The sequence below is a fragment of the Cinclus cinclus genome, chromosome 16 (genome assembly GCF_963662255.1).
Source record: "Cinclus cinclus chromosome 16, bCinCin1.1, whole genome shotgun sequence".
Classification (NCBI taxonomy): Eukaryota; Metazoa; Chordata; class Aves; order Passeriformes; family Cinclidae; genus Cinclus; species Cinclus cinclus.
In genome coordinates, this window is record NC_085061.1 from 13,944,313 (window position 1) to 13,971,876 (window position 27,564).

The following is a 27,564-nucleotide window of genomic DNA, read 5'->3' on the forward strand; positions in this document are numbered from 1 at the left end:
TGTGGTGTTAGAAAAATATCAACAATCAAATTAACATACTTCCACATCTCATGAACCTGCTGTCAGTCTAAACAAGGAATGAAAATTCTTGCACTGGTGTGAAATCTCTGCAATTCCTTGGAAGCTCAGTTTTCTCAGCACTCAGCTTTCAGACTGGCTGCTGCTGAGCCAAGTCAAGAGTGTGATTTTTTTTTTATTATTTTTTTAAGAAAATTCTTTCTAGTGATGAATTTGGTTGCTTTTTGCCCCCCTCTTTATTTCATGTGATGTGAGTCATTCAGGAACACTTTGTGGTTTAGGCAGCAAGGTAGGAGCAGGAGTATCTAAAGCAAAAAAAAAAAACAAAAACAAAAAAACCCAAGAAAATGTGTAGCCAGAATGACAAATCCTTAGGCACAGCTATAAAACATACAGATCAGTAGCACAGAGCCATAAGAATATATTGACTGTGGCTCAAACTCATCAGCAGATTGATCAATCCAGCTGACTTGCATTAATTGTGAAATAGAAGGAACGCCGTGATCAATGATAGGCATGAAAGTGCAGCGGTAATGATGCCACATCCAGCTAATCCAATAATGGAGAACCTGATGGATAGCATATTGGAATTCCACTGCTCGGGCCCCTGTCACAATAAAGAATATCCTGCAATTATGGGGAAAAATCGAGCAGGCAGCAGTGGAGGCAGCCCAGTCGGGCAGTGCCGCAGTCGTTTTCCTGATTAAACACCACGTTAAGTGGCACTCAAACACTGCAGCTCGCCTGGGCTGTAAAGGGAAATCCTGAAATTCGTGTGAAACCGTGGATTTTAATCAAAGCAGACTGTGAGTATTAACATGTGTGCAAGATCTCTGTGGGCATTTCAGCGTTGGTCACTGGTCTCTCACTGTTGGCCACGAGGAGAAAGGACCATTGCTGAGTTGTGAGCCACCAGCTGCCTGTGCTGCAGATCAGTTTGGTTTTAAAAAGGCTTAAAGACCTGATGGGAAAAATAATGCTGCTGACAGAGCCATGGAGAATTCAAATTTAGTTAACTTCTGCCCATGTTTGCCCATGGTTACTGCTTTCAGTCTAGTCAGTGTTAGGTGTTGATTGGAAGAAGAATAGAGTTTTAGTAATATAAATAGAGCTAAGACCTGTGGCAAGAGTTTAGATTCACTTTATTATACAACCAACCTGAGTCCTCTCCAAAACACAGCATCTGTCACATGGAGAACAAAGTCTTTCAGTCCTTATTAAAGTATTGACTTTTCTACTACTACTTTTATACTGATACTTAATTCTTATCATACAGTTTATCTCTACGAGCTTGCTCTCTGTCATTTTGACTCGACTTTGCTGTTGGCTTGACTTTTTAACACCCAGCTTTGTGTGGAGGATGCCAGGAGGCTGCAGGGTCCATGCAGGAGCCCCTTGGCTGGAGCTGTTTAAGGAAGGTGTGTCCTGCTCTCCTGCATCTCCCTGGGGCACTGGGTTCTTCCTGCTGTGCTTGGAAAGGACCACTGGGAGCTGCAGAGGAGCCAGGACTGGTTTTTTTCACCTTTGCCCTTGTCAGCAGTATTTCTCAGTTATTTGGTTCTGTTGAGGGGGATAAACGCCTGACCTTGGAGCTGCTCAGCATTCAGGGTGTCCCAGGGCTGTTTCTGGGGGCTTGAGCAATCACGGGGGGAAGTGGATGGCTGCCTCACCACTGAGAAAGCACCTGAACCCATCTGTGGATCGCTCTGCTTTGCTTTCTGGAAATCATTGACAGCTTTACTTCCAGTTCTGGATGGGGATTTTTATTTTTCAGCTGTAGAAGTTTGCCACTTTTCAGATAAAAGTGTTTGTGCATAAATTGGACTGAGGTTTTGACACTTTACAGGTCTTGAAACTCTCCAGTAAAATCTGTCTCTAGTTCTATGAGCAAATGTAGGGGGCTTTTCCTGAATAAAATCACTTTGCTGCTCTTGCTTTCTTCCCTTAAAGAAGTTGTTGAGGCAGAAAAGTGTGGGGACAATTATTTAAGCAAATAGCAAACAAACTAAAGTATTCCTGTTCAGGTGTGCTGGTAACAATTGTTATGACAGACTAGGAGCTCTGCATGCCTTGCTGAAGCCTCTGTGACTCTGGAGCATCCATCTGGGCTTGTGTGAGCAGGAATTGTCCAGCCATCTCAGCCTAATGCCCTGCTGTAGAGAAGCCAGGACTCCAAGGCTGCAGCTCACATCTTCTGTTTCCCTTTTAGTGCAGTGTAATTCTCTTAGTGTTGTGGGGAAATGATCAGCCAGTGTTTGTATGGGGATTTTCTTCTTCCTTCCTAACGCTGATTATACCTGTAGGGACTGAAGGGACAAAAGAAACAAGACTCCTTCCATGGTTACAATATGAATGTAGGGTTGAAATTAAGGACATAATTTATCCTAAGGGTTCCAAGTATCCTAAAGTGTTTGTTTTCAACAGAAGAAATTAATTAAACACTAGATTAATAAGTGATCAATAAGTCCTGAAATGGTTTTCAGGCTGCTTAAGTGAGCTGATGACAGACTGTATCTTCCTGTTGCTTTGCAAGTAGAAAATAGAATTCACTTTTTCAGGGGTTTTTCTTTTAAAAATACTGCAGTGTAACCAAAATATAAATTGACCAAGTTGTGAGTGTAATACCACCAACCTGGGTGTTAACAGCATCTCTTTCTGTGAGGAATGGCCTGGTACCGTGTGTGTTTTCTAAACCTATTTTTGCTCGTGTGAAGTGTTCACAGTTCATTTTACACCTCCCATCATAGGAGTAATAATAAAGAGAAAGTGAATTCAGACTGTGATGGTAGCTAATTACTGTGGAACAAACCCTTGCCTTCTCCGAGACTTTGTTCATTTTTTTTTTTTTTTTGGCCCCTAGGGAGTAATTTTAATACATGAAAACTGTATTCAAGTTATGTTTCAGCAGTAAATGAGATCTACTTATTTCTTTCCAGAACAATTAATTTCAAGCCAGCCTATGTTAAAGAAAGTACTGAGCAGTGTGTTTTATAATTGCTGGAGAGCTGTACATGCAATATTGGAATAGAAATATTGGGTTTCTTTTCAAGTTTTGAATAATCCCAGTAGACTTGCAAGCTGCTATGAATAATTCTATGAAGTCTAAGTGAAAGACTTCAGATATTTTCCTCTTCTCTTTGTGATTACTGCAGTTATTTGAGGAAAAAAGGCGAAACACCTCAATATTATGGAAAATGAAGACACTTTAAGACTGAAGTAGTAATGGATAGCCTGAAGGTATTGGTTGAAACTGACTCCAGCAGTGTTTTTTTTAATACATTTTTTTCCTCTCAAATAAGTTGTTAGATGCTACCAGTCATCTGTGAAGTTGCACCATGTTATCTTCATAACAGAGGAACTTCTGTAAACACTTAACTTGGCTGCCAGCATTTAGCATCATTTCCTAGGCGTGTATAAATCCTCACAGACATTCCTGAACAGAGACAGCACAAGCAGGAATGGCTGTCAGAGGATTAGACTGGAGAAAGGAATTGTTCCCTGGCAGGGGGGGCAGGGCTGGCACAGGGTGCCCAGAGCAGCTGGGGCTGCCCCTGGATCCCTGGCAGTGCCCAAGTGTCCAAGGTTGGACATTGGGGCTGGGAGCAGCCTGGAATGGTGGGAGGTGTCCCTGCCCATGGCAGGAGGGTGGGACCAGCTGATCTTTGAGGTCCCTTCCAACCCAAACTATTCTGTGATTATCTGTGATACCTACAATGAAGTATATTATGGCCTCTGTCATAGACTTTTTTTTTTGGTAGGGTTTTATTTTTTTTTTCCTTATTTTTCATTTTTCATCTATCGCTAAAATTTAGTGCATGGCACATAGAACTGGGAAGGTGAGACCTATGCTTCTTCCATGGGAATCTGGTTGTTCATGGAACTGCACTGACAAGGTGCTGCAGCCTCTGCTTGCTTTGCACAGTGTCATTGCCTTTGCTGATTTCTATTTGTGCTCTTGAACTAAAACTTGTAATGCAGATGATGACCCTGGAAGGTCTTACGAACTTGCAAGTGCTGGAAAAAGGTGTTAATGCTTTTCCCCAGGAAAAGAGAGTGGGATTTTAGTCTCCTCCAAAGGATTGTTTCATCTATAATTAGCAGAAGCAAGATCATACAAATACAGAAATCGGTGAGCTAATTGCAGTAGTCTAGCAATGAGGGACTCTACTGGGAACAATTAACATGATCTAGATATTAAAGGAAAGCAGAATGTTCCCTCTTTTTTCCCCTCCTATGATTTGCCACATTTGTTTCTTAAATACAGACTCTTGTAAGGTAAAAAAAGAAAGGGTTGTGTTTTACTTATTTATTTAAAAAAAAATATTTACAGAGCAATAAAAGTCATCATGATGATCTTCAGTTCTGCTGGAGCCCTGCATGTTTCTTTTAGAGCTGAGGCCAAGTGTCAGGTACAGCTGGGTACCACTGGGAAGGGTTGGTGACTGGTGGTCCAAGTTGTTTTGGTATTTAACAGCAGAATTGCTTTCGTGTTGAAATAGGCCCTGATTCTTAAGCTCAGTACAGTCTGGTGCATATCTGTGCACTGTTTATTTGTATTGTGGGATGCCCTTAGACATAAATGTAGATGGTTAAGATATCCTTTTTTCCCACGGGTATTGTGCATGATAATACCATATTACGACATACATGTGCCTATATTTTACTGGCAGTCACAGGGGAAGAATATCAGCTTTTTGAAACCTGTAAACACTGGGAAATCATTTAAAGCTTGCCAGCGATAATGCATCAATATTTGAAGTGTTCTGTGCTCTTTTTCCCATCTCATTGAAGCCGTGCATGTGGCATTTCTCAGCTGAGGGCAGGGAAGGGGGCTGGCATGAGCTGCTGTGGGTTTGGTGCAGCAGGAGTCCAGCTCTGAATGCTCTGGAATGTGTGAGCAGGGAGCAAGGACAAAGCTTCAGGCACTCGGTGCTGGGCTGAAATTCACTCCAGCTCTGCTAGAACACAGTGCTTGATGTCCACCTAAAAGCAGTTTAGTTCTTTATGGGAGTGACAGGGTGCCAGCGGTCCATTCAGGAGAATATTTGCTGTTTTTAGGAAGATTTAATCTGTGCTATGTGGGGTTGTTCAGCTTGGTAAGAGCTGGAGTACCAAGGCTCAGCGGGAAGGGGAATTTCTCACCTGTCCAGCAATCACTATTCATGTGTTCCTCCTTGCCCCTGAACAATAGAGGAAAAATGGGTTTTGAAACCTGGTTATTGAGCACTACAAGGAGTAAAATGCAGTGGAAATGGACTGCAGTATTCTTTTTCATTTTTAGAAAATAATTCCAGACATCAGAGAGGGATTTTATATAACCTGGTAACGAAGAATAGTTCTTCTCTTGTTCTCTAGGCCCCAGGCATTCCACATTACTGAAGCTGGAACATGACACGTACAACAAGGATGTATGAATTTATTTTTTTCCTAATACCTAGATAGCTGCTGAACTTATTTTCTTCTCAAAAAGAAGTGATTATAGACATATTTCTTATATAATTAGTTCAGAACTATCAAATAAAACCAGAAGTGACTCGTCTTCCTTCCCCACTCTCCCTGTGAAATGCCAAGTTTGTCTTGTTTCTCATGGAGATGGATATTTAGGTAATGATAGCAAAGCATTTAAAATGTAGACAAACTCCTTCCTTGTCTTTTTTTTTTTTTTTTTTTTTCCACTCAATTCATTTTCTATCATAATCCCTATGGCCTTGGATATCAGTCCTTTCCTACAACCCTGTCCCCCACTTTGCTTTTGCTATTGACTTACTTTGAAAAAAAAATATTTTCCCCTTTTTCCATCTTTCTGGGTAGATTTGGTTTGGGGTTTTGGGGTTTTTTGTGTGTGTGTGTTTTCAGTTTCTTTTTTCGTGAAGACAGATGGTGGCAACACTGTTCTTTGTAAAGCAAAAGGAAAACAGCTGGTGAGGTGCAAGGCAAGGCCAGCACTCCATGGCTGTTTCCAGTGTTTCAAAGTCTCCCTTGGCTTTCCAAAGGACTGGTAAATAAACTAAGCACACAGGTATCTCCCCTCTGTTACACTAAAAAATGAATTATAAAAAATCACAAATATACTCAATTTAGAGTATAGATAATATAAGGATATAGTACAGATGCAGTACCTTTCCTTCTTGGCTTCCATATTTAAATCCATACTTGACTTGGGGGAAAATTTGTTGTAGTCTAATAACTATAAAATACAAAGAGGAAATAAAATCAATGTTGGCCCCAGCCTTAGAATGCAAACCACACACACACACTCTAAGATATGGTCAAATAATGCTTACTCAGGAGATTCAGCTCCAGGAATTGAGCAGCATTGAGAAGCACTACAAAATATGCAGGAAAAGAAAAAAAAATCTGTTTAATAGATGCTCACAGATTTTTGTTATCATGACATCAAGGTATTTGTTTATTCTCTTTAGGTAAAAAAAAAAACAAAACAAAAACAAACCTCATTATTGGTATCTATCAGACTTGGACAGGTGAAAGTTGCTTGGCTTTTTTTCCCCCTTCTCTGCAGTGTTGTTAGTCCCAAGTCTCCTAAATGTACACGTATGAATTGCAGTGTTTCAGGAATCAAATTAAAGGCTTTGGAGGGGTGGAACAAAACAAACCCCCCCCCCAAAAAAAACCAAAAAATCAAGACATCACCATTATGTATTTTAAGTCTAGCTCTACTTAGTAAAGAATGCTGTGCAGTCATTTTAATGAATTATTGCTCCTGCCTAGCATGGACAGCATGCACTGAGCAGGAAGTGTGGCTCTCTTGCCAGTCTGCATCTGGAACTTGTCACTGCTGCACACTTGCCAAGGGTAGAGTCTACAATGAGGTTTCCCATTTTTACAGAAGGGCTTTATCTTCAACAACCAGACAGAGGTACAGTGAGAGCTCACACTGGGGAAAAGGGAAAGAAAAGAAAAAAAAAAAGGGGGGGAAGCATCCAATTTTGTGGAAAAGCTGATAATGTAGAACAGATTTTTGTCTTTATTTAGAATGGAAGTAGATTTTTTTTAAATTACGCTTTTGAAAACGGAGCTTTATTTAAAGAGCTTTACTGTGTGGATGCTGTAGAGCCACAGAATCTCTGACTCAGGGTCTCCAGCTCTCCCACTGGCCATTGGCAATTGACTGCTGCAGGTTCTGGCAACCTGAGTCAGGTGCTTGGGTTGCCTGGAAGACTCAGATCCCTAAAAAAACCCATCAGAGCAGCAGCTCAGCAGCTGAGGGAGAAGGGAATGAGCCCAAAAATCCTACTGGGGCATTACTGAGCAGAACATCTCAGCAGAACTTGCCACTGGTTTTGATCTGGCACATCTGACGACCAGCTGTCCCTGTCACAGGGTTTGTCCCCAGCTCTGGGTATGGAAGGACACCTTTCCAGCTGCCTCTTCGGTCACTTAAATGAGATTTTGCTGTCCCTGGACCTGCGTGAAGCTCTTGCTGCTCAGTTTGTCAGTGCTGCTTGATGTGAGGATGCTGCAGCTCCTCCCCTCCTGTGCTGGACACTTGCTTGTTGTTTCCACACTTCCAGGACTGTCCCATGGCCTTCCTAAACTTCCAAACTTCAGAGGCCTTTATGCCATGCAGCAGATGCAAGATAAAGGCTGTCTTTTCTCTACTGGTGCTCAGTTTCTGCAGGATTTATTTATGCAAGGGTGGGTGTTAAATATCAGAAATGCCATAGTTTAGACTTATTTTTCTGTGATGGGTATTCCACTGTAGCTGAGCCCAGGTCATCATTCTTAAGCAAAAGTATATTTTAGCAATGGAAATTGATTGTTATTTGTAAATGTGTGTGCCTGCTTGAGACACATCAGGAATTTTCACCTAAGTAATGAGACACCCCTGTCTCAGAATATGCATGCTGAGATGTAAGAGGCCTGAATTCCAGTCTCTAGACACAGTTAAAAATCAAAACAATTGCTGTGATATACTGAAAAAACAGACAAGTAACCTCATGCAGAGCAGCATTCCCTACCCTTTTAATTGCTGCTTATCCTGTCTCAGTAAGTGAGGTAATTGATGTTTTACTCTCAGAATTGATCTCTGTGTTTCAGGTAGTTAGCAGACTAGAATGGCTTCTGCATCATAGCACTAAAAATCGTTTTGTCTCATAAACTAATCCCAGGCTCAAAATTGTGGCACACCTGAAGGCTCCCTAACTTCAAAATAATGAGTTTGTTTGGATCTTAAGTCCACTGGGCCAGATTGTGATTAATCTGAATAACCACATGGAACATGCTGCTCTTTGCAATCCTCCTGTTCACAGCTCCCCCTGAGAGCCTCCTACATCAGAGCTTTGAGGAGCCCCAAATGATTTCTGCTGGTGCTTTGTTCATCCCTGTTTGAGTGAGAGGAGTTGTTTGGGGTCACAGCAAGCTGGCTGAACAGGGGGTGGGTTTCAGTTTGAACAGCTTGACCCAACACCTCTCAGGCAATGTGCATGGTCCTGCAGGAGTGGGACTCACCTCAGGGCTTGGCTTCACTTTGCTCCTTCACATATGCTAATACAGCATTTCTGGGAGAAAAAGGGAGGACAGAAATATTATTAATATTAATATTATTAATATGCAGGTCAAAATACCTGGTGTAGTATCACACGTTTATCTCATTGCAAAATTGAGTGTAGGAAGTTCTAGAAATTCAGGAATTTCTAGAACAGGATAGAATTGTTCCAAACCTTGGAAATCAAACAAATGAAAAGCAGAGAGTAAATGACACCTTGCTTGAGGCTACAGCTGTGGTGTATTGAACACACAGGCTGGGGCACCGCTCTGGGAGTGTTACCTGCATGCAAATGAAAGTGAAATGTTCCTTCTGAACAGTGTGTGCAGTTATTATATTGATCATGTATATTGTTGTGTGATGCTGGAATGAGTCATTAATATCGTGGTTTGGTTTGTTCCCTCCTATAATGGAAACACACAGACACACACGGAGGTAGAAGAGATGCTTCTCTCTCCCCTGCTCCATCTCTATTGTATGTAGAGCTGTAGATAAATGTGAAAAACTTGTAGATGGAATTCTTTGTCATTGATGACTTTCAATCTGGGCCAAGGTGTGGCAGAAAAGTGAAGATATGTATAGTTATGGGAAGAAGAGAGGCTATATTTATTGCAAAAAGAGGTGATGTTTAGATCTTTCATATTTCTATAGTAAAAGATTTCTCTCTGCCTTCTCAAGGGACAGAGTTTCAGGTCACAGTTTACCTCACCTCGTCATAGCTCAGCACAGAGTTTTGTAGAGGTGTTGGGAGCAGCACTTTCATGCATGAGGACAGCATGCAACGTGCCATTGCAATTATTTCAAAAGGTATAGACACAATACAGTTTTGTAGCTACAGTTTCAAGCTTGTTATCCTGGAGGTCATTGAAGAACGTGACATTTCGTTTGCAAAATGAGCCTGGCTGTGCATGCAGGTGCACACACATACACAAGTTTTAAATATTTCCCTCTCCTTTGCTGAATTTAGGACAGTAAAGCTATTGTCATGGTCTCATTAAAAGGTGAAAGAAAGTGTTTGTCTTTGTCAGCTGAACCTGATTTTTGCCAATGATTGCTCATTTTCTTAACAGAAAAGTAAAGAATACTTTAAATGAGAATTACATGTTCAAGGTAACCTTACCACTTGAGAGTGGAAAGAATACAGTGCCCTAATGGATGCTCTTCTATGACAATCTCTAAATGTCTTTCATTATTAAGTGTTAAGGTTTCTTTTAGGAAAGCTTTGGAAATTCTTGGGAGAAATGTTTCATTGCAGCAAGCTGTAGCAGTGCCACTAAAAATATATTGCTAATTAAAGTTTATTGACAGTCTCTGTAATGTGTTCCTGGAACAAGTCAAAGCACTGAGTAGTTATTGAATGTGAGGCACTGCATCTCCTATAGTTAGTTAAGCTGTTTAGGAGAGGAGATTAAGGTACTCTGCCCTTCCTTTCCTGTGTAGTTATTGGCTGTGGCTGCTGTGCAGAATTAAACACTTTCAGGATACCAATGCTGCGGACTCCAAGAAGCTTTGGCTTTGTCACGGGCTTTTTCACTCGGTAGCCATGGGCAAATGAGGTCAGGTAAATACTGCTGAGTTCTGAAAGGCACATCTCCCCCGGAGGGAAAAGAATTTGAGCAAGGGTTTACAGGGCTGCTTTAGCTGTGTGGGGGTGTTAGTGCAGAAGGTGTAAATCATACCTGTGCAGTTGTAGCGTGGGGCAGGGTGAGGGGCAGCCGTGCTCACAAGAGCAGTGACACCCGTGGTGTGACTGCTCACGCTGCATGGCCTGTGCTCTGCTGCTTCTGCTGCCTGTCTGGAGTCATGCAGTACATTGGGCTGTGGGGCATCTTTAAAGGGCATCCAGTCCAAAACTACGTCTGTGATTTCTTACTGGTTTCATGAACCTGGAAAACTCTTGCAAGTTGTTACTTAATGGACCTTGGTGTAAGCACCAGAAGCATTTGTACTGTCTTGCCATGTCTCTGAAATACTCTGAGACACAGTGAATCTATGAGAAGTTCTGTAAATGCAAGGAACAGCATTTATTCTTCAGATGACTGCCAGAAGACTTTTACTCTTCTTTAAATCACAAAGTCTAAGCTTCTCATTTCAGTAGAGTTCTGCAATTCTGTTGCTGCAAGCAAGGGCTAAGTATTGCCTCTGGGAAGTAAGATTTACAGTACAAATCAGAACCAAAACAGGATTTTTACATGGGATAGGAGTGAGTACCAACTTTCCAAAGTGATTGGTTTGTGGCTCTGAGAGCCAAGCATTCTGCCTGCTTGTACAACCTACATTTCCACGGAGGAACATTATCTGAGTTGTAAAAAAACTATGTCAGAAGCTCCTTATGGCAGGCTTGGTCCTAGAGCTCATTAAATTTCTGCCTGCTCTTTCTGCTGATTCAAGCTTCTTGCACGCACAGGAAAGGCCAGAGGAGCTGTGTGATGGAGAGGGGGAGTGAACCCTGATGCAGAGCCAGGTCGGGCTCGTGTTGTGAGGGTGAGAACAGCCACCGTGCAGGGGGACACACCTGGGACTATTTATTTACCCTCTGGGACTATTTTGTTCATTGGAAACGCACCCCTGATTTTGGGTCATATTTACTGAGCGTCACACAGGGTGTGAAGTTCTCTCTCTAAACTTCACAAAAGCATAATTCCTACACGTCTTTGCTGTGCTTTAGGGAAAGAATCTTACCTGTGGAGTCCACAACTTGATAAATTAGTGCAGCTAAGGCAACCTCTGCTTCTCTCAAAAGATTCAAAACAGCCCTGATAAGTATGGCAAAGGGCACAACACTTGTGTTTTGATTTGTGTGTGCAAGCACAGAACCTAACACTACATTTCCAGTGCAAAAGAAAGGTATCTAAATGTCATTAATGCCTTCAATTGCCCCTATTGAAAATATGTGTGGGTGTTAATGACCACCTTTCATCTTAAATTCACATCCTTGAAATTCTCTCCCAAGAGCTAAAGATAAGCAGCATGTATGTGTTTCATAAGTAATGAAGTTATCCACCAAAATGTCAAGTTTTAGGTAGAGTGATAGATGAGAACAGACTGTAAGTTTAATGCACTTTATGGTCTTCACCTCTTTTTTGCATTCAAATTTCACTGACAAGAATATGTATATAAAGTAAATGTCTGTATCTGTGTCTATAAAGAAACAAACCCCAAAACAAAACAAAGGCAACAATCAATAGTTTGATTAACCAACTAAATTACACTATAATAGGATGCTATTAATTATCTATCAGTTTTAAAACAATCCTAGAATATAAATAGTTGTTAATATTAAACATTCTAAGGTTTTCCATTTTTTTTTTATCTGCAGATGAATAAGTTTTGCAAGTCAATTTGCTGATGATTGATCTGTGAGGTTAATATTGCAGAATGAGTGCTTAGTATGCTTTGGATCACTTCACATAAAAGAAAACTATTTTACATGTACGTATGCACCCCATACACACACACATACACACAGCTTTTTGCTTTATGACACTCTGAAGATTGTTTTAGTTGGAAAAAGAGCAACTCTGAGGAAGGGGACAAATGAAAGTCTGGATATCTGTCAGTTCCTTGGCTTCTTGCTGACCTGGCAATATCTGGTTTCTCAGACCAGTTCCTCCTGTAATGACCTCTCCAGCCAATAATGTGGATATGCCAGATAAAAGCTGTGTTTTGGGCTTTTTGTAATTTGTCAAGCATCAGTGACTGAAAGAACTTGGCTTATTTTTATCAGCACACAAGCACAGCAAGTAGGCTTGCAGATGTTTGCTGATAGCACACAGGCTGTGTCTGTAGGAGCAATTTGTAACATAACTGGCTTTGGTAATTGTCTGGAAATCCATGTCTGTCTCAGTGATATCCTCATTGTCAGGCTGCTGTTCTGTCCTCTGTCTTGAAGGGTCGGACTCCTTACCTGCAGCTGGAATAACTGTCACCTTAATAGGCTAGCAGTAATTAAAAAAAAAAAAATAATCTATTTGAAGTAGAGTTTAACTTAAACCCTGTTTTAATTTTAGCATATATTCTTGGCCTGTAGTTTTTAGTTGTCATCTCTGTCCACGATCTTTACTTCAGAAAACCTATTATGCAGCACATCAGATTTATAGCCTTGTTTGGGTAATACAGACCTTAAGAATTCAGCAGTACCTGATACTCAAATACTAATTAGTAGTTCAATTTCTTCATTCTATATTTACACTAGCTTCAGAGTTTATCACTTAATTGTTATTCATACCATTATCTGCATTTTTTTTTCATAGAATCTTTAAGGAAAGAAGCTTAAAACCCTTTTCCCCAAAGGTTCAAGATTATACAAGTGTAAATTCTTGCAATAATGCTATGCTTATGAAACAGGAGTTATTTGTGCTGCAGTGACTAGGGTAATACTTGTAATATACCAGCCTTGGTTTGGGCCTCTTTGCATTGTAAGATAACAGACTTTATTTCTAGATTGCTTGCCTCTTTAACATCACAGTATTTTTAATTATGTTTTTCAGAGTGTCCATTTATTCTTTGTAGTGCATTGCCTTTGCCTTCAGGTTATTCTGTATAATATCTTCTGTGCTGTGCAGGGAAATTACAAGCACTATGGCCAGTCCTTTATGTATAAAAAGAGTTGATATTTGAATAGTATCCATAGATCAAATTTCTCACGGGATTGCTCCATGGGGAGCGTACATCCAGAATTTCATCTTGAGGCTTTCCCCCACAAGCATTTTGTTGTAATGGTATTTGTAAAAGGTATTTTCTTCAAGACCACTTTCCTAATTTTCATTTAAGTCCTGTGTAAGGACGGTTCCAGAGCCTTAATGTCCAAGGGTTGTCATCCACAGAGTGTGGATCCAAGTTGAACTCGACACTGTCCTGGTCTGCACCAGGTCATGGCAAAGACCCACAGCTCCCAAACTGTGTTTGGAAAACAGGGAACTGACTGTGTCACAGGGTGTGAGCACGGGGAAAGCTGCAGTGCTGGCTGCTGTTGTGCCATCCTGCAGGGATTTTATTCACAGGGATGCTGAAAAGGAAGAATTTCCAGGCTATGCTGCAGCACCTCAAGTTTCCTTTAACACTCTCAGGGAGCCAGAGGCATATTTGGTCACATATCTGTCTCTGTGTTCTGCAGCATGCTTTGGGCATACTGCTAAGGCTCTTAAAAAACAAAGAAACCAAAGATTAAAGAAAAGGGGGGGGGGGAAGAAAAAAAAAAAAAGAGAGAAACCCAAATCCCCTGTTTTAGGCAACTGTGATGTTCAAAAAATATAGAAAATTTTGATGAAGAAACATCTTATCCTGAAGCTAAGCAAAGGTGACAATTTGACTTTAAGGCTTCTCAGTTGGTTAAAGGAGCCATTTTGCAAAAGGAAATAATTACCTACAGACTCTTTTAATGTAAAAATCTTAGTGTTTCTCTTTTATTTTTGGAGATTTTTTACTTTTCCTTGTCTCAGTAAAATTATTCTGTTTGGAATATGTTGCTGATTTGAGGGCAAAAAGAAAAGGAGAGCGAGAAAAGCCTATAAAACTATAGATTATTTTTTATGGATGATGAGATGGTCCCCATTTGCATTTACAGCTTTACAAGGATTGTAGCAGTAGGCTCTTTTTCTTTTTTTGATGGAAATGCTTAATCTGAGCTCAATGGGCCATAATAATTGCCTGTTTCTTCCAGTAGAAATAAACCCACTTGTATGTGACACTTGAAACCGTAACTCTGCTTAGTATTACCCACGGAATTGGAGACAGTTCTTCACCCAAATATATTTATGACAGCAGCACCAGTCGATATACAATACCCAGCCAAGGGCATTGGAGAATAAATCAGTCCCTCCAGCCTCTGCTGGAGCACAATAACTGATGGTGGTAATAAAACCCCAGGAAATTAAAATTCTGTGCATGCAAACACACATACCTAGGCAAGAGAAACCCAGAGCTCTCTGTTCTGGAAATGATTTGCATATGCATAGACATATACATTGTGTGCCCCTTTGTGTTAGAAACAGAATGGAACACAGAGTCTCTGTGGTTGTCAGCACATTATCACCTTCTTAGACTGTCCTCAACATCCTGGGGCTTTCAGGAGACATGTCCAGTGGAAAAGGATGATCCCAGTTACTCCTAGAGAAAGAAATAGTGATGTTATGTTAGAAAGCTTCTAGATGTTGCTGTGAGTAGCTACCAAAGGCTCTGAAATCCCCATTTCCAGTTTGTTTCTTCCTCTATATTTATCCAATTACTGGTATTTTTAATGAGTCCTCTGTGTTTGAGCACCTTGGGCTCTACTTTGTGGCGTTGTGAGCTCTTGGGTTGGATGCTGTTTCTTCACTTGTGTTTTGGGGTTTCACATATAGTACTGAGAGGCAGTTTTAGATTAATACACAATATTATTTATACATTTATGTGCAAGCCCACACTCTTTCCACATATTAAATAACTTGGAGTATTTTTTATGAATTCTGCGGGGCAATGAGATAATGAACACTAATAAGTAATAAAAAGATGCAAGGAACTGACTGTTTCCAAATGAAACACAGCAGTGCACACTGCATGTCCTTGTGTAGCACAGCCTTTTTGTGTAACGTGGCAAGGAAAAAACCTTAAGCATTTAAGTTTTGACAGAAGACTTTTCCAGTCAGATGAGTGTCTAATGAGAGAAAGCCCTGACAGATGGATTTTTGCAGATAGCACGAAATTTTATGGGGTGTCCAAAGTGTCTGGTGAAACACAACTGCTGCAAGGGTGAGAGGATAATCTGTGGTTTGATTTCGGCTGTTTCATCTACGTATGGATGGGGAGAAAGATAACTTGTGAATCAGATGATGAGCAGTCACCAGTTTGGAGGTAGGCTGTGGTAAGGCACTGTGACTGCTCCGTGCCAAGCCTTTCTCACCTGGCTCTCAAGCTCCACCCTTCGTGTTTAGGCCCTGACGGTAATAACAAAAACAGGCATACTGCCAAAATTCTAGTGGTCATATTTGCACTGTCCTTTCGGAGGTGTGCAAAGAAAGGCAGCAATATAGGGGCCTTTCATTTACCACGTGTTTAGTTATGGTAAAGTATCTCGAAGATAAGACGTCAGATCTGTTATTTTTCACTGGCACTGTGCACCATTTCAAATAACTTTAATCCTGAGAACATTTTGAATTTGAAAATGTAAAACCAATACTTGGGAATGTTGTACTGCAACAGAAAAGTTCTTTTACATTTAAGCAGATACTTTCTATACATAACCTTATTGCCCTCCTATTGTTCTCTTTCCCAATCACCTAAGCCCTGTCTTTAAAATTATACTTAACAAACTTGACAGCAAAAAAACTTTCCCAGGTGGACTGTTGGTATTCCTTAACACCTGTAGCAATGCTGTTCTTCTCTCAGTCTGTCCATTCATGCAGAGATGGATCCAATTTTCTGTTTGGTTTCCAGTTTTCTCAGAGCCAGGGCTTTTGTGCTCTTACGAAGAGAAGAAAACTGATAAATATATTTACCAGATATTCAGTCTCTGACCTGTTACTGTTAACTAAAGAAAACAAAACAGACTTCCACATTCTAGTCCTGAACTAACACGGGAATGGCACCAACAGGTGGCACAGAATTTCCAAAGGGTGTTTTTGGGTTTAGAATGATGGAGCCTGACAGCACAAATGTCTTCCAAGACTGATGTCCTATAAAGGAGCTGTAGTTCTTTCAAAAGTTGTCCTTGAAAAACTCCTTTAAAGGGAGTGAATCTTTTAGGCATTCTTCCACTAAACTCATAGTATGTGAGAGCTTGACACAATGACAGTCAATATACTGACCAGTCTTAAACTAAATTAAATAAATAGTTAATTGCATTTGGTTCAATCCAGAGCCATAACAAAGTAAATTTAGGATTGTGAAGCAATGTATTTAAAATTGCAGGATGTGCACAATGTTTGCTTCCAGGCTCTCTTGATCATTAATTAAATATGTTATGGCTTTCAGTTTTTCTCATTTATCTGTACAGGTTTACATATTGTAAATGCATTATTTATGTTTACCCTTAAGTGCTGAGTACTGCCAGGATGTTTCTCTTAAACTGGCACAGAAGCGAAAAAGACAAAATGAGAGAGCAAAATTGGCACTGGTGAAATGCTCAGAGAGCTGCTCATGTTCAAATGAGCCTTTCCCAGATGTATTTTAATAAACTTTATCTGACAAATAGAGGGCCAGAGAGGCAGATGGCATCCGTGTTTTAACTATGAAAACTTTTTTTTTTCCATTAAGGTAAGTTTGATATTTTTTTAATATAATTTTTTTCCTTTTTTTTTCCTTTTAATCTCATCCTAATAATACCTTATCACCAAGCCTTGCTGGTTTTTTTTATTTTTTTTTTGTTTTTTTTTTGGTTTTTTGGTTTTTTTTTTTTTGTTTGTTTGTTTGTTTTGTTTTTTTGTTTTTTTTTTTTCTGGAGAGCTCCTAGGATGTAGGGTGCTGAGGGAGCTGTCTAAGTGGATATTCACTCTGAGGGAAGTCAGCTCTGAAATGAATTTTGTTGTTGTAGCTTGGAATCAACCATTTGCTGGACTTTGAACTGAGGAAGTTGCCATCATTTTGTGTCCTGCACATTGCCCCTGTTGGGTTTTTTTGTTTTTTTTTTTTCCTTTCAGAGTTAACTGAGTGGCATGCAGGTGGTTGAATCAAAAAAATTATTTGAATTAGTGATCCCACATTCATACAAAAGTTTTGTTTTAATGTAAATTGATGGTTTTCTTCTGTTGGTTGCACTGCCAGATATGGAGGAGCAGTTGGATGTTAGGATGTGGTCATCTTCTTATTCACTTACTCTTTGCCTCTCTGTTGTATTCTCCCACTGTTCATAAACACTTTTTTCCCATCTTAAATACATTTTTTCTGGTGTCTGAGATGTTAGGTATTTTATGTTTCAAATTACAGTAGTGAATAGCTACTAAGTAAAACACAGAATTCATTATCTGCTTAAATACTTAAAAACTGTAACCCTTGTTCCACTCTACAAGTATTTGATACACTTTCTTCTTATCTCAGAAATGTCACCTTTCTTGCATTCCAAATCTTCCCCCTCCATCCCACCACCAGAGGTTAAAATCTCTAACACTGAAATGCTGAAGTTGTAAAAAACCCCTGAACAAAACAACCCAAGCTCACTTCTGACTTTGATTAGATGATCACTGTAGGTCCATTCCAACTGCAATATTCCATTCTATTTATTTTTAATCAAGGCAAAGAGATTCCTGTGGAATTCAGATCTGAAATTAACTCTTGAGACTTATGCAAGCACACTTAGCATTCAGACTAATATAACCTTAGTAACTCATAAATGGTGTAAAGTCATGAACTTTGAAAAGTGGAATCTGCAAGTGACAATCACTTCAGCTGTGCTTTATTTGATTCCTTAGGGGAATTGTAATTAGACCTATGCTGAATTCCTTCACCTTTTATTCCCTGCTAAGAGCATTTGTTTCTGTTCAGTTTGTATTTTCATGCAGGGGACTCTGTTGTAAAACTTCTGCTATACAAGTAGAAGGTTAAGCCTGTTATGTACTTTTTAGGACTCCTGTGATGAAAACCAGGCAGTTTTATTTTGTTTGTAGTAACCTAAGTATGACTGAGAAGATGCCATTTTCCTCATCACTACAGAGTAAAGATATCTTAAACAAATGGTTGTTTGTTGGTGTTTTAAATGTGTCTAAGCAGTGCTAAGTGTGTTCCAAACATTTGATGATATCCTCAGAAACATTGCGTCTGATTTCGTGTTTTATGGATTCTTTGCCATCTACACTAATGACAGAACTGACCCTGGTGACATTTTCAAGGCTGATTATGCTCCCTAATGATTCTAAAATTATTAAAGAAACAACAACAACAACAAAAATATCCAAGCCAGACACAAAAACCCTCTCTCCACATGGACAAAACACCCGAGTGCCTTCCTGAGCAAAGCTTTGGAAGTTTGGTACCAGAGGTCCTGGTCCATGGCTGGGTTAGACAGCAGGGAGCTGGAAAGCAGGCTGGGAAGAGGGTTTTTCAGGGCTCTTGTTGTTCCCAGAGCCCTTCCTGGAGGAGCCTCTTCCTTCTGGCAGAGTTGGGATGTCCCATGCTGTGCAGCCACTGCCCCGTGTCTGCTGTCCCAGGGACAGAGGTCCTGCTCTACCAGCAGCTCTCAGAAACTCTGAACAGCGTTTCTTGTAAGTCTGGCAGAGCACAAACAGCAGTAAGGGGAAAAAAATAAGCTGTGGAATCAAATGATCTTCAGAGTGACTTTTATACCAGATTAGAACTGGATGTTTTCACAGCAAAGTGTTTTATCACTTATTTGAAGCTTGTGCATCTTGATTCCTGAGCTGTGGTATGAATATATCACAGTATCAAAACAGTGGGATATTCACAAATACAACAGACTTGTGATAGAACAGAAAAGGAGGAAAGTTTCTTCCCAAACTGGACTGCCAATGAGGTGTTTAAAATCTAAACAAGATCCTTTTCTAGTTCAGTTTTGTTGTGGGTTCTGGTATTAATTTCATTTTAACCTTTGTAAATTTGAAATGTAAGTAGAATTTTTTTTTTTCAGTAGTGATTCTGTGTGGATGCACACGGCAATATTGTGTTTAGATAAATGGCTGCATTTCCAATATTTATATGTGTAAGATAGGTAGATTTAGCAGCTTAGCTGTGGCACAAATATTATACTTTCAAAGTTATTTTGGCTTTTTCTTTTTTCCCTTGTAGAGTTCAAAACAACAGATGAATTGTGAAAGAGAACAGCTAAGGGTAAGTGCATCGATATGCAAAATGTTCTGGTTCTTTAAAGTATAAGCAGAATCTAGCCTGTGCTATTGACAGACGGATTACTTAATTTAAGAGGAACATAATTAATTTGTTGCTTTTTGGTAAATATTGTACATCTTCCAGTATGAAGGGGCTAGATAGATCCAGGTTATTTTTCTGTAGTGTGGTGGGATTTGGCAGTAAACACCTGTCCATGGCACCCCTGGCACTCAGGGAGCTCCTCCTGTGCTCCACATGCAGCTCGAGCAGTGCCAGAGGTCACTGTGCTCCCCAGACCTGCTCCACTCCGAGACTGTTTCCAGCAAGATGATGTTATCCCGTGGATTTCTACAGTCTGTGTGCTTTCAGGGAGGAATCAGGGGCAGGGCTGTGAGGAGCTGGTGATGTTAGCGTGTCTGTTGGCTGTGTACAGTCTGGAAGGAGATGGAGTTCCTGAGCCCAGCCTGCTGACCTCTCTCGTCCCCTTGTCCTCTATTAGAGTGACCATGTTAAACAGCTTTTAGTCTCTGCTCCCTCTAAATGCTACAGATCCCTGAAGATGCTGTTCCATTGCAGTATTTCTTGATTGATTCAAGTATTTGTTTGGGGAAGTATAAGAGCCTTCATTAACTTTTAAAAACAAAATAACACAATCCCAACCAACCAAAAGCTTTTTGGTGTTTCTTAATAGACCTACATCTATTGATAGCACGTGATGAGTATTTACTTGAAATCCCACATGCAAGTAGAGAGGGAGAAGTAGGCCTGAAGGAAGGGTATAATTCTATTCAAACCAAATTATTGATGGGAATAGAAAAAGCAACTCTGTTTGCTGTTTACTAAGCATCAGCAGTGCCTGCATGACCTGCAAGTATAAAGAAGAATATACTTTTCTTAACGTAATTGTGCAGTGTTCTTGTCCATCCAGCCATTCTTTAGATGAACTTCATCAACATATCTAGATTCTTCAGCTGGTCCTCACCACACTTGTAATGACATTTTTGGTAAACAAGTTATGCAAGAGCAATGCATCACGTACTGTCCTCTGTTCTTTGCTTGCTGACATGTGACTGCATTGCATTGTACTGGAGCTGGAGTGACAAAGCTTTGTTTTATCAGCACTCATGTCTCAACAGAGCAGCTGTCAAAGCTAAAATATTGCAAAAATACCTGAAGGACAAGCTTTTCAAGAGGTAGCAGTGCCTTGAGAACAAAGGAAGCTTTCATTTCTTTTATTTTCTCCCTGGAATGAAGGAAAACATTGCTTTTAACTATAACCTGAGGAGGCTAAGAGCTCTTTCTCCAAGTAAATTTGTGTGCTTTTTCAAAGCAGCGGATAAAATGTGGTGCAGTGAAACTTTCTATCCCAGGATTACACATTTATGCCCAACAATGAGCTCAGTGCTTAGGATGTCTGTGTCACAGCAAAATGTGGCACCTGAAGACAGAACCATGTCTGTAACCTACTAAATTTAGGTACGCCTTCCACAACTCCTGTGGTGTTCCTGTTACACTAAAAACAGTTTCTGGTGTAAATTCTGCTCCCATCCAGAGACCCCTGTGGCTTTCACAGCTTATCTGCTGTGAGAGAAGGTCACACTGAAATTTAAATGTGCTGTGGAGACGTGTTGCACCTTGAACACTAGGAGAGGGTCACTTGACCATTCTACCACTTTTAGGTTGGCTCCCTAGCCAAGCAGTGCTGTTAAAGAAATGTTTCATTGCCTGAATCAGGTTCTGTGGGCCTGCAGTATTTTCTTTTGGGGTTTGTGAGCTGCCATGAGCACTTGGATGTGAGGCAGTCTCCTCTCAAAACGTGGTGCTTCATCCCAGCTGAAAGATTTGAAATAGAGCAAGGAAACAGGATTAAAACAACAAAATGTCAGGATCCTGTTGTTTGTTAAACCAAGTAAACCAGGTTATTGTTAGATCACCTAATAAAACAATAAAAAAGATACAGTATCTCCCACTTCCTTGCTAAATCTATGATGAAAATGTCTGCCACTCTCCTGTTTTTAAATTTTCTAGTAATTCCTTAGTCTAAGAGTCATTAAAAAGTTTCAAAAGAAAGGCTTGTTAAAAGCATAACAGTATAAATAAATAATTAGTCATTGTGTAGCTGTAGAAAGAAATATCCACATCTGACTAAAATAATTTCTTCAGACATTTCTCACCTCTTATCCATTCACTACCTTTTAAATTCTAAATGTAAAGCAGCACGTCACTGTTATGGAATAAAGCATTTAGAGTAATGGAACTCATTCTTATGAGAGCCTCTGGACAATATACATTATATTTACAATGAATAATAATCCTAATAACTAAGGATATAGCCCTTTTCTACTCAATGTTTGAAATTCTCAACAACCACAAGTGTGTAACTTATTTGCCCTGAAAACCTGGTACAGTCCCCAGGTAGATATTAATGTCTTTACCTGAATTATTTAAATGAGAAATTATGCGAAAAAACTATGAGAATTTTATCTCTAGTAAGGCTGGTTGTGTTTTTTTTTTTTCTTCCATTTGGAAACATACCTTAACTTTGGTAAATTTCCATTTGATTTTAAAAAAAAGGCATCGATGCCATCTTTCAAGTTTTACTTTCTCTTGGCAGTGATTTTCATTACAGTGTGCTGCCTTGAATAATAACTGTTTTCATGTTTCTTAATGTCCTTTTGCTTTCTAATCTGGTGTCACTTAAATCAAGTTCTACTAAAAAAACCCCAGTCTTTTACAGGCAAATTGACTCATCAGTATTGCTCTCCTCACCTCCCTCCACACACTGTGCTTCATCAGTATTTCCTTTAGAGAAAATAATGATTCTCTTTACTCCCGTTCATTGTGTTTTGTGTTATCCAGTCCTGGTTTATAAATCTTTTTGGACAGTCACACCCTCTCCTCCTCACTGACTCTCTCCTGCTGCCCCTTGTTGCTCTGTGTGTGGTTGGCATTCTCGTGCATTCAAAATGACCTGTAAAGACACAGAACTCGCAGCTTGCTCAAAATCGTTTAAAAGTGCTTTTCTGCTTATATTTCAGTCTGAAAAACAGCCTTTGAAACATGCGTGGTCCAGGTTATTTAAGGCTGTGAAGAAAATTGGGATATGACCCCTAAGTAGAGATTATTTGGAAAACATAAAGCTATAAATAAGAGCAGTGGCAGCTCAGTCTGTCTGCTGTCCCCACCAAACCTGCCTTGCTGGTCTGACTTGAACCTGGGGTGGTTCTTTTTTATCATAGCCTAAGGACGTGACTTAAATGTACAGGCTAACTTAAAGCTTACTGAGCTTTACCCAACCTTCGAGTCATAATTTATTATTTTGCATGATTAATTCAGTCTGATGGTTTAAAATGAACTGTATCTGTACTGGTGTGAGTTGTGCTATAGAAGCAAATGTGTTTGGTCCTGGTGCAGCAACACCAGATGAGCTCCTCAAGGTGGGCAGAGAGCAATTTTAAACTCTGCTGTTGGGAGGCTTTATAAATGTTCCTGTGAATACCAATGAGGTCTAATGGCAAATGGTGTGATTAGCTTCCTTGATCTGAAATTTTAAGTGACCTAGTTGTTGCTCTAATTAACAGCTTCTTTCACATGTGCTTATTATCAAGATACATTATATGCAGCCAGAGTTCCTTCTCTAGTCTGAAATACGGGCAGGGCAGGCTCTTACTATCATCTTGTATTTAATATCAACTTTTATGGCTTTATAGTGCTCTAAGTTTCAAGGAGACAGAAGTTTTGCAGTCAATATTGTTCTATTTGTCATGCATATTATATGGTAAATGAAATAAAGTGCAACATGCAGCAAAATATATATCAGAGTTATGCCAGGTAGAGAGAAAACAAAAGCAAATCCATTGATGCCCAGCATCATTTTTAAGCAACAATGTTCCCGCAGTATTTAGCTTTTTTTGTGTCTTTATTCAGTGCATTATTTTATCAGGTTTGTAATGTGCTCGGTTGTATTGATGAGGGCCCTTGGAAACTTCAAGGAAACTTTTTGAAGCTCATTGTTGTGGCTTTAGCTTTCTCCAATGACTGAGAATAATCCACTGACATTTTTGTGTCCAGTGTTCCTCTGATGCATTAAGGAGATGCACTGTGATCCAGTGATAGGCACCAATGTTTTAATCACTTTGAGCAGTGCAAAACAAATAACTGGAGAGAAGACGACAGAGTGGAAGTGATTTGTTAAGCAGGTGTTGTTCTGGAGGGTTTTCTGAAGTTACTCAGGGTGGCAGTAGGGCAGGTGGTTGGCCAAGAACCTCTGCTCTCCATCTACCTCTTCCCACACTGGACAGGAGGCAAAGAAATGGGTATAATAATAATAATAACACAATAATGTTGGTATTGAGAGTCAATGATGTTATCAGAGAGCAACATGGAATTCATAGCATTTCTGCAGAACAGGGCAGCTGGTACTGGCCAGTAATAAAAATATCACTTTTTGCCTTTCCCCTGAAAACCTCTTGGACTGCATTTGTAAACAGTGTATGTCTGTTTTGCCTGGAAGAGTAATTGGGAACTAGCAAGTATTCTATGTCCCTCCAAGGGAAAAGGGTTCAAAGGGGAGATAGCTGTGAAGTTGGATCAATCCAGTGTGTTTACTACTCATTCCTTCCTTAGCAATTCACATGTGCTGCATTTGATGTGCCAGACAAGTGGCTTAGAGTGATCCTGCTTCAGTTCCTGTAGTTATTCTGGAAGTGAGCTGTGTGTGTCACCCTAGGTGTAGGTGTAGTGAGGAGACAGAGGTAGGTGAGATCAGTAAGATGATGTATTTTTTGGTTCCTGATTTATATTACGCATTGACATGGAAAGAAATTGGAGTATTCTCACTCAGTGTCTTACCAACTCTATTCCCAGTGATTCTATAAAGAGTAATACTCATCTCAGCTCAGGGAAAAAAAAAAAAAAAAAAAAAAGGCAAAAAAAATCCCAAAACCACCACCTTGGAAATAAGATCTGAAAAAGACTGGGGAGAAGAGTTAATTGTAGGGATGTGATTTCATTTACATTTTAACCTAGCTTGAAATAAATCTGTGCCAAAAATAAGGCAAGTAGAAAAATGTAAATTTCAATTGCAGTCTTGCTTGGCAGTTCTGCTGAATTTTAGGAGCCTTCCCAAGTTTAGTAATTCATAATGCTGGCTTCCAATTCGTTGCTTAATAATATTGCAATTAAAAACAATAGCAAGGTAATGAATACTGTCAAGTCTCATGTTTCAAGTGCCATGGCCTCTCACCACAAGGATTTTGTTCCCATCAAATGCTAACTGCTAATAGATCAAGAAAATAAAGTGTTTGCAGCACTTTGCTCAGCAGTGGTGCCACTCACTTCAGATTTCTTTGAACTCTTTCAGGAATACTTAAGAGGCCTTCAGGCATTGTCCTGACTCTGCTCCTGATGGAATGCTGTTCAGAAAACTTTCCATTCCTGTCCTGTCCTGATGTTGTTTTGGCATCTCTTTCTGAGAACAGCAGGCAGAGGCTTTTCTGCTGTTCAGGTGCCACTTTCTTTTGAATTGAACTTTTGATTTTTGCACAGTCAAGTATTTTCTCTGTGTGGTGCTTCATAATTGCTGGAAGTGAAGGATTACAGGAATTTTTGGTGAGGCTGAAGCAATATTTGCACTGAGTGTGCTTAGGGTGACAGATTCCAGTTAGGGCTGCAGCACTTTGAGGAAATGCTGAATTCCATACTGTGTGTGTTTAAACTCATATCTGCACACAGACAACCTGTCCACAGGGACAGGGAATAGCTCACTACGGGTGATAAAGGTTCAGGAAGTGGCAAATTTGTGAAGGGATAGAAGGAAATACATTTGGACAGTTCAAGGGCTGCTGGGACAGGACCCAACCTAAGTTTGATATCCCGGGGCTCTCTTCCTCCTGCTGCACAAACATGAGCAGTGCCCAGTCCTGGACCCACTCTGGCTTTGGGAGCAGCTTCTGCCCTCAGAACAGCAGCTTTTGGTTCAGACTTTGTGCAGTGACTGCACACAGCTCCTGCTGCAGAACACTTGCTGTGAGCAGGGCTGCTGTCCTAGAAAAGAAGAAAGGTTTTCTTGCTTAGTTGGTGTTTGTTGAGAGGGAGACTTTTTTTTTTCACACAGCTTTTGTAGTTTCTCTTTGATCATCTGGAAATCAGACCTTTGAGTGCACAGCTTTAACAGTGTTTATACTATCCTGACTTATTATTTCAACCTCTGCTGTTGCTGAGGCAATTTGACTAGCAAAGATCACAGTCTCTTCAGTGTCACACCTAATTCAAGCAGGAAACTCTATCTAGTTTGCAGTGCAGTTTGGAGGGTTTGTGGTTGAGGTTTGTTTGGGTTTTTTTGTTTTTGTTTTTTTTTTGTTTGTTTTTTTTTCTTTTTTTCTTCTTGGTTGATTTGGGTGGGGTTTTTTTGTTGTTGTTGTTTTGTTTGTTTGTTTGTTTTTTCCCCGGGTGTTTCCACAAGTTCTTTCTGGCTTGGGTGTGGGGGTTGTGTGGTTTTGCATGGATGCTGTTGGGCTTCCCAGTTGCAGGTACTTGGGCTGGATTTTTAACACACTCTTTGGTCCTTCTGCATGGAGGATTTCTGTTCTGATTCATATAAAAAAAAACAAAACTGAGCATCAAGATTTTTAAAAGGAACAAGAAAGGCATTGGAAATATTGTAAGAACAGAAAAAAATCCAAACAAATTTACATTAACAATCCAAACAATGTGGTTTTATAGGACCATATAGTCACTGAGCCATGCTGACTTCTGGAACCAGTATTTTTTTCAAGTAGAGAGAATGAAGGAATATAGATTTTATTCTGGCTATCATGTCCTTGTATTGATGTTAATGATCTTTTTCTGTTCTGTAAAATCTTTCTAGACTTGTTTCAATTTGATCAGATGTACTACTTTACAAAAGCATTTCACTATGCTTTTTCAAGTAGCTGCCCAACTTTTTCAAAGCGCCAAAATGCAAGGAAAAAGAAATTCTCCTTAAAACAAAAACCAGAAACACATGAATCAATATTAATATGCAAATATACACATATGAGTATGCATTTGTATTATACATATCTATAAATACAGGTAAGGATCCAATCCTGCTGACTTGTGGCTGACATGAACATGTCCCACACTGTTGGTTAAACAGTGCAATCTTGGCTTGGGATAGGTCAGGATCTTAGAAGTCTGCATTTGTTCTTAGTCTCGACATTTTCAATAGTAAGAATAAGTGAACTGTAACTGTAAGTGAGCTCTGTTCTGTTCTGCATCAAAATCCCAACTTGTCCTGAAATCCAAATCTTCGTGTTCAACACGAATGGCTTTCTTGGTACAAGATCCCAAAAAACTCCGTGTAATCCCCAGGAAGAAATAAAAAGAAGCTAGACCAAGCAAACAGAATCCGTGCTTTATCAAGCTGACAATAGTTTTATGTCATCTTGAAGTTTTGGGCTTTAGAAGGAGCTATTCCTGGTGTTGGAAGACAAGTGAAGTAGAGAATTTTACAAACACCTTTCATTGACTAATTTTTCTTCTTTTCACAAAGGCTTGCAGCAAAAAATTGTTTAGAATGAAAGTGTATTATCCAGAGTTTCCCACTTTTCCCTGGAGAGGTGGAGCCAGGTGAACCTCATGAAGCTGAACAGGGCCAGGTGCAAGGTCCTGTCCCTTGGCTGAGGCAGTCACCAATATCAGCAGGTACTGGGGGACAAACTGATTGAGAAAGGGAAGAAATCCCGAGCTGGTATTTTCATATTTGTAGCATGGTATCTGGAGCATCAGTTTTATGAGCCAGGAATTCGAGAAAGGTAAAAATGTTCTGCTGATTTGTAGCATCTTTGCTGTTTCTCACCCCTGGGAGGAGCTGACCTTGTTTTGGGAATGCTTTCTCCTCCATATCTGTGTGCTGTTGTGTATTTTGAAGCTTTGATCACCTCTGTTTTCTTTAAAGACAGTGTAGCACAGACAAGGAGAGGGAGAGATAAAACCAAAGTGCATCAGATCACAGGCGTTTTCTATGCTCCACTAATAGTGAAATTTGAGCCCTTCGTGTGAAGGAGTGGCTGCAGATGTATCCCAAGTATGTAATCAAGTGCCAACTAGCCCCTTATTCATAGGTAATGGGCAAAAATACAGATGCACTCAGTGCTCACCAGTTCCATTGCCAGCATTTCTTTCATGCAGTAGTTATCTCTGCCTTCGGACTCTTAGTATCTCTTTGAGTTCAACACTGGAAGTGAAAAACGTGGTGTTCATCTCAAGGTCACTTTGGTACTTGAGAGCAGCTGCCCTCCAAAGAG

At 40.0% G+C, this 27,564-nt stretch overlaps 1 protein-coding gene across 1 annotated transcript in view; it reads left to right on the forward strand.

Annotated features, from left to right (window-relative positions):
• RBFOX1 (RNA binding fox-1 homolog 1) overlaps positions 1 to 27,564 on the forward strand; it is a 1,143,703-nt gene that overhangs the window by 764,517 nt on the left and 351,622 nt on the right. Inside the window, exon 6 of the mRNA XM_062503892.1 lies at positions 19,238 to 19,279. Coding sequence (XP_062359876.1) covers positions 19,238 to 19,279 — 42 coding nt within the window. The remainder of the gene's footprint in view (positions 1 to 19,237; positions 19,280 to 27,564) is intronic.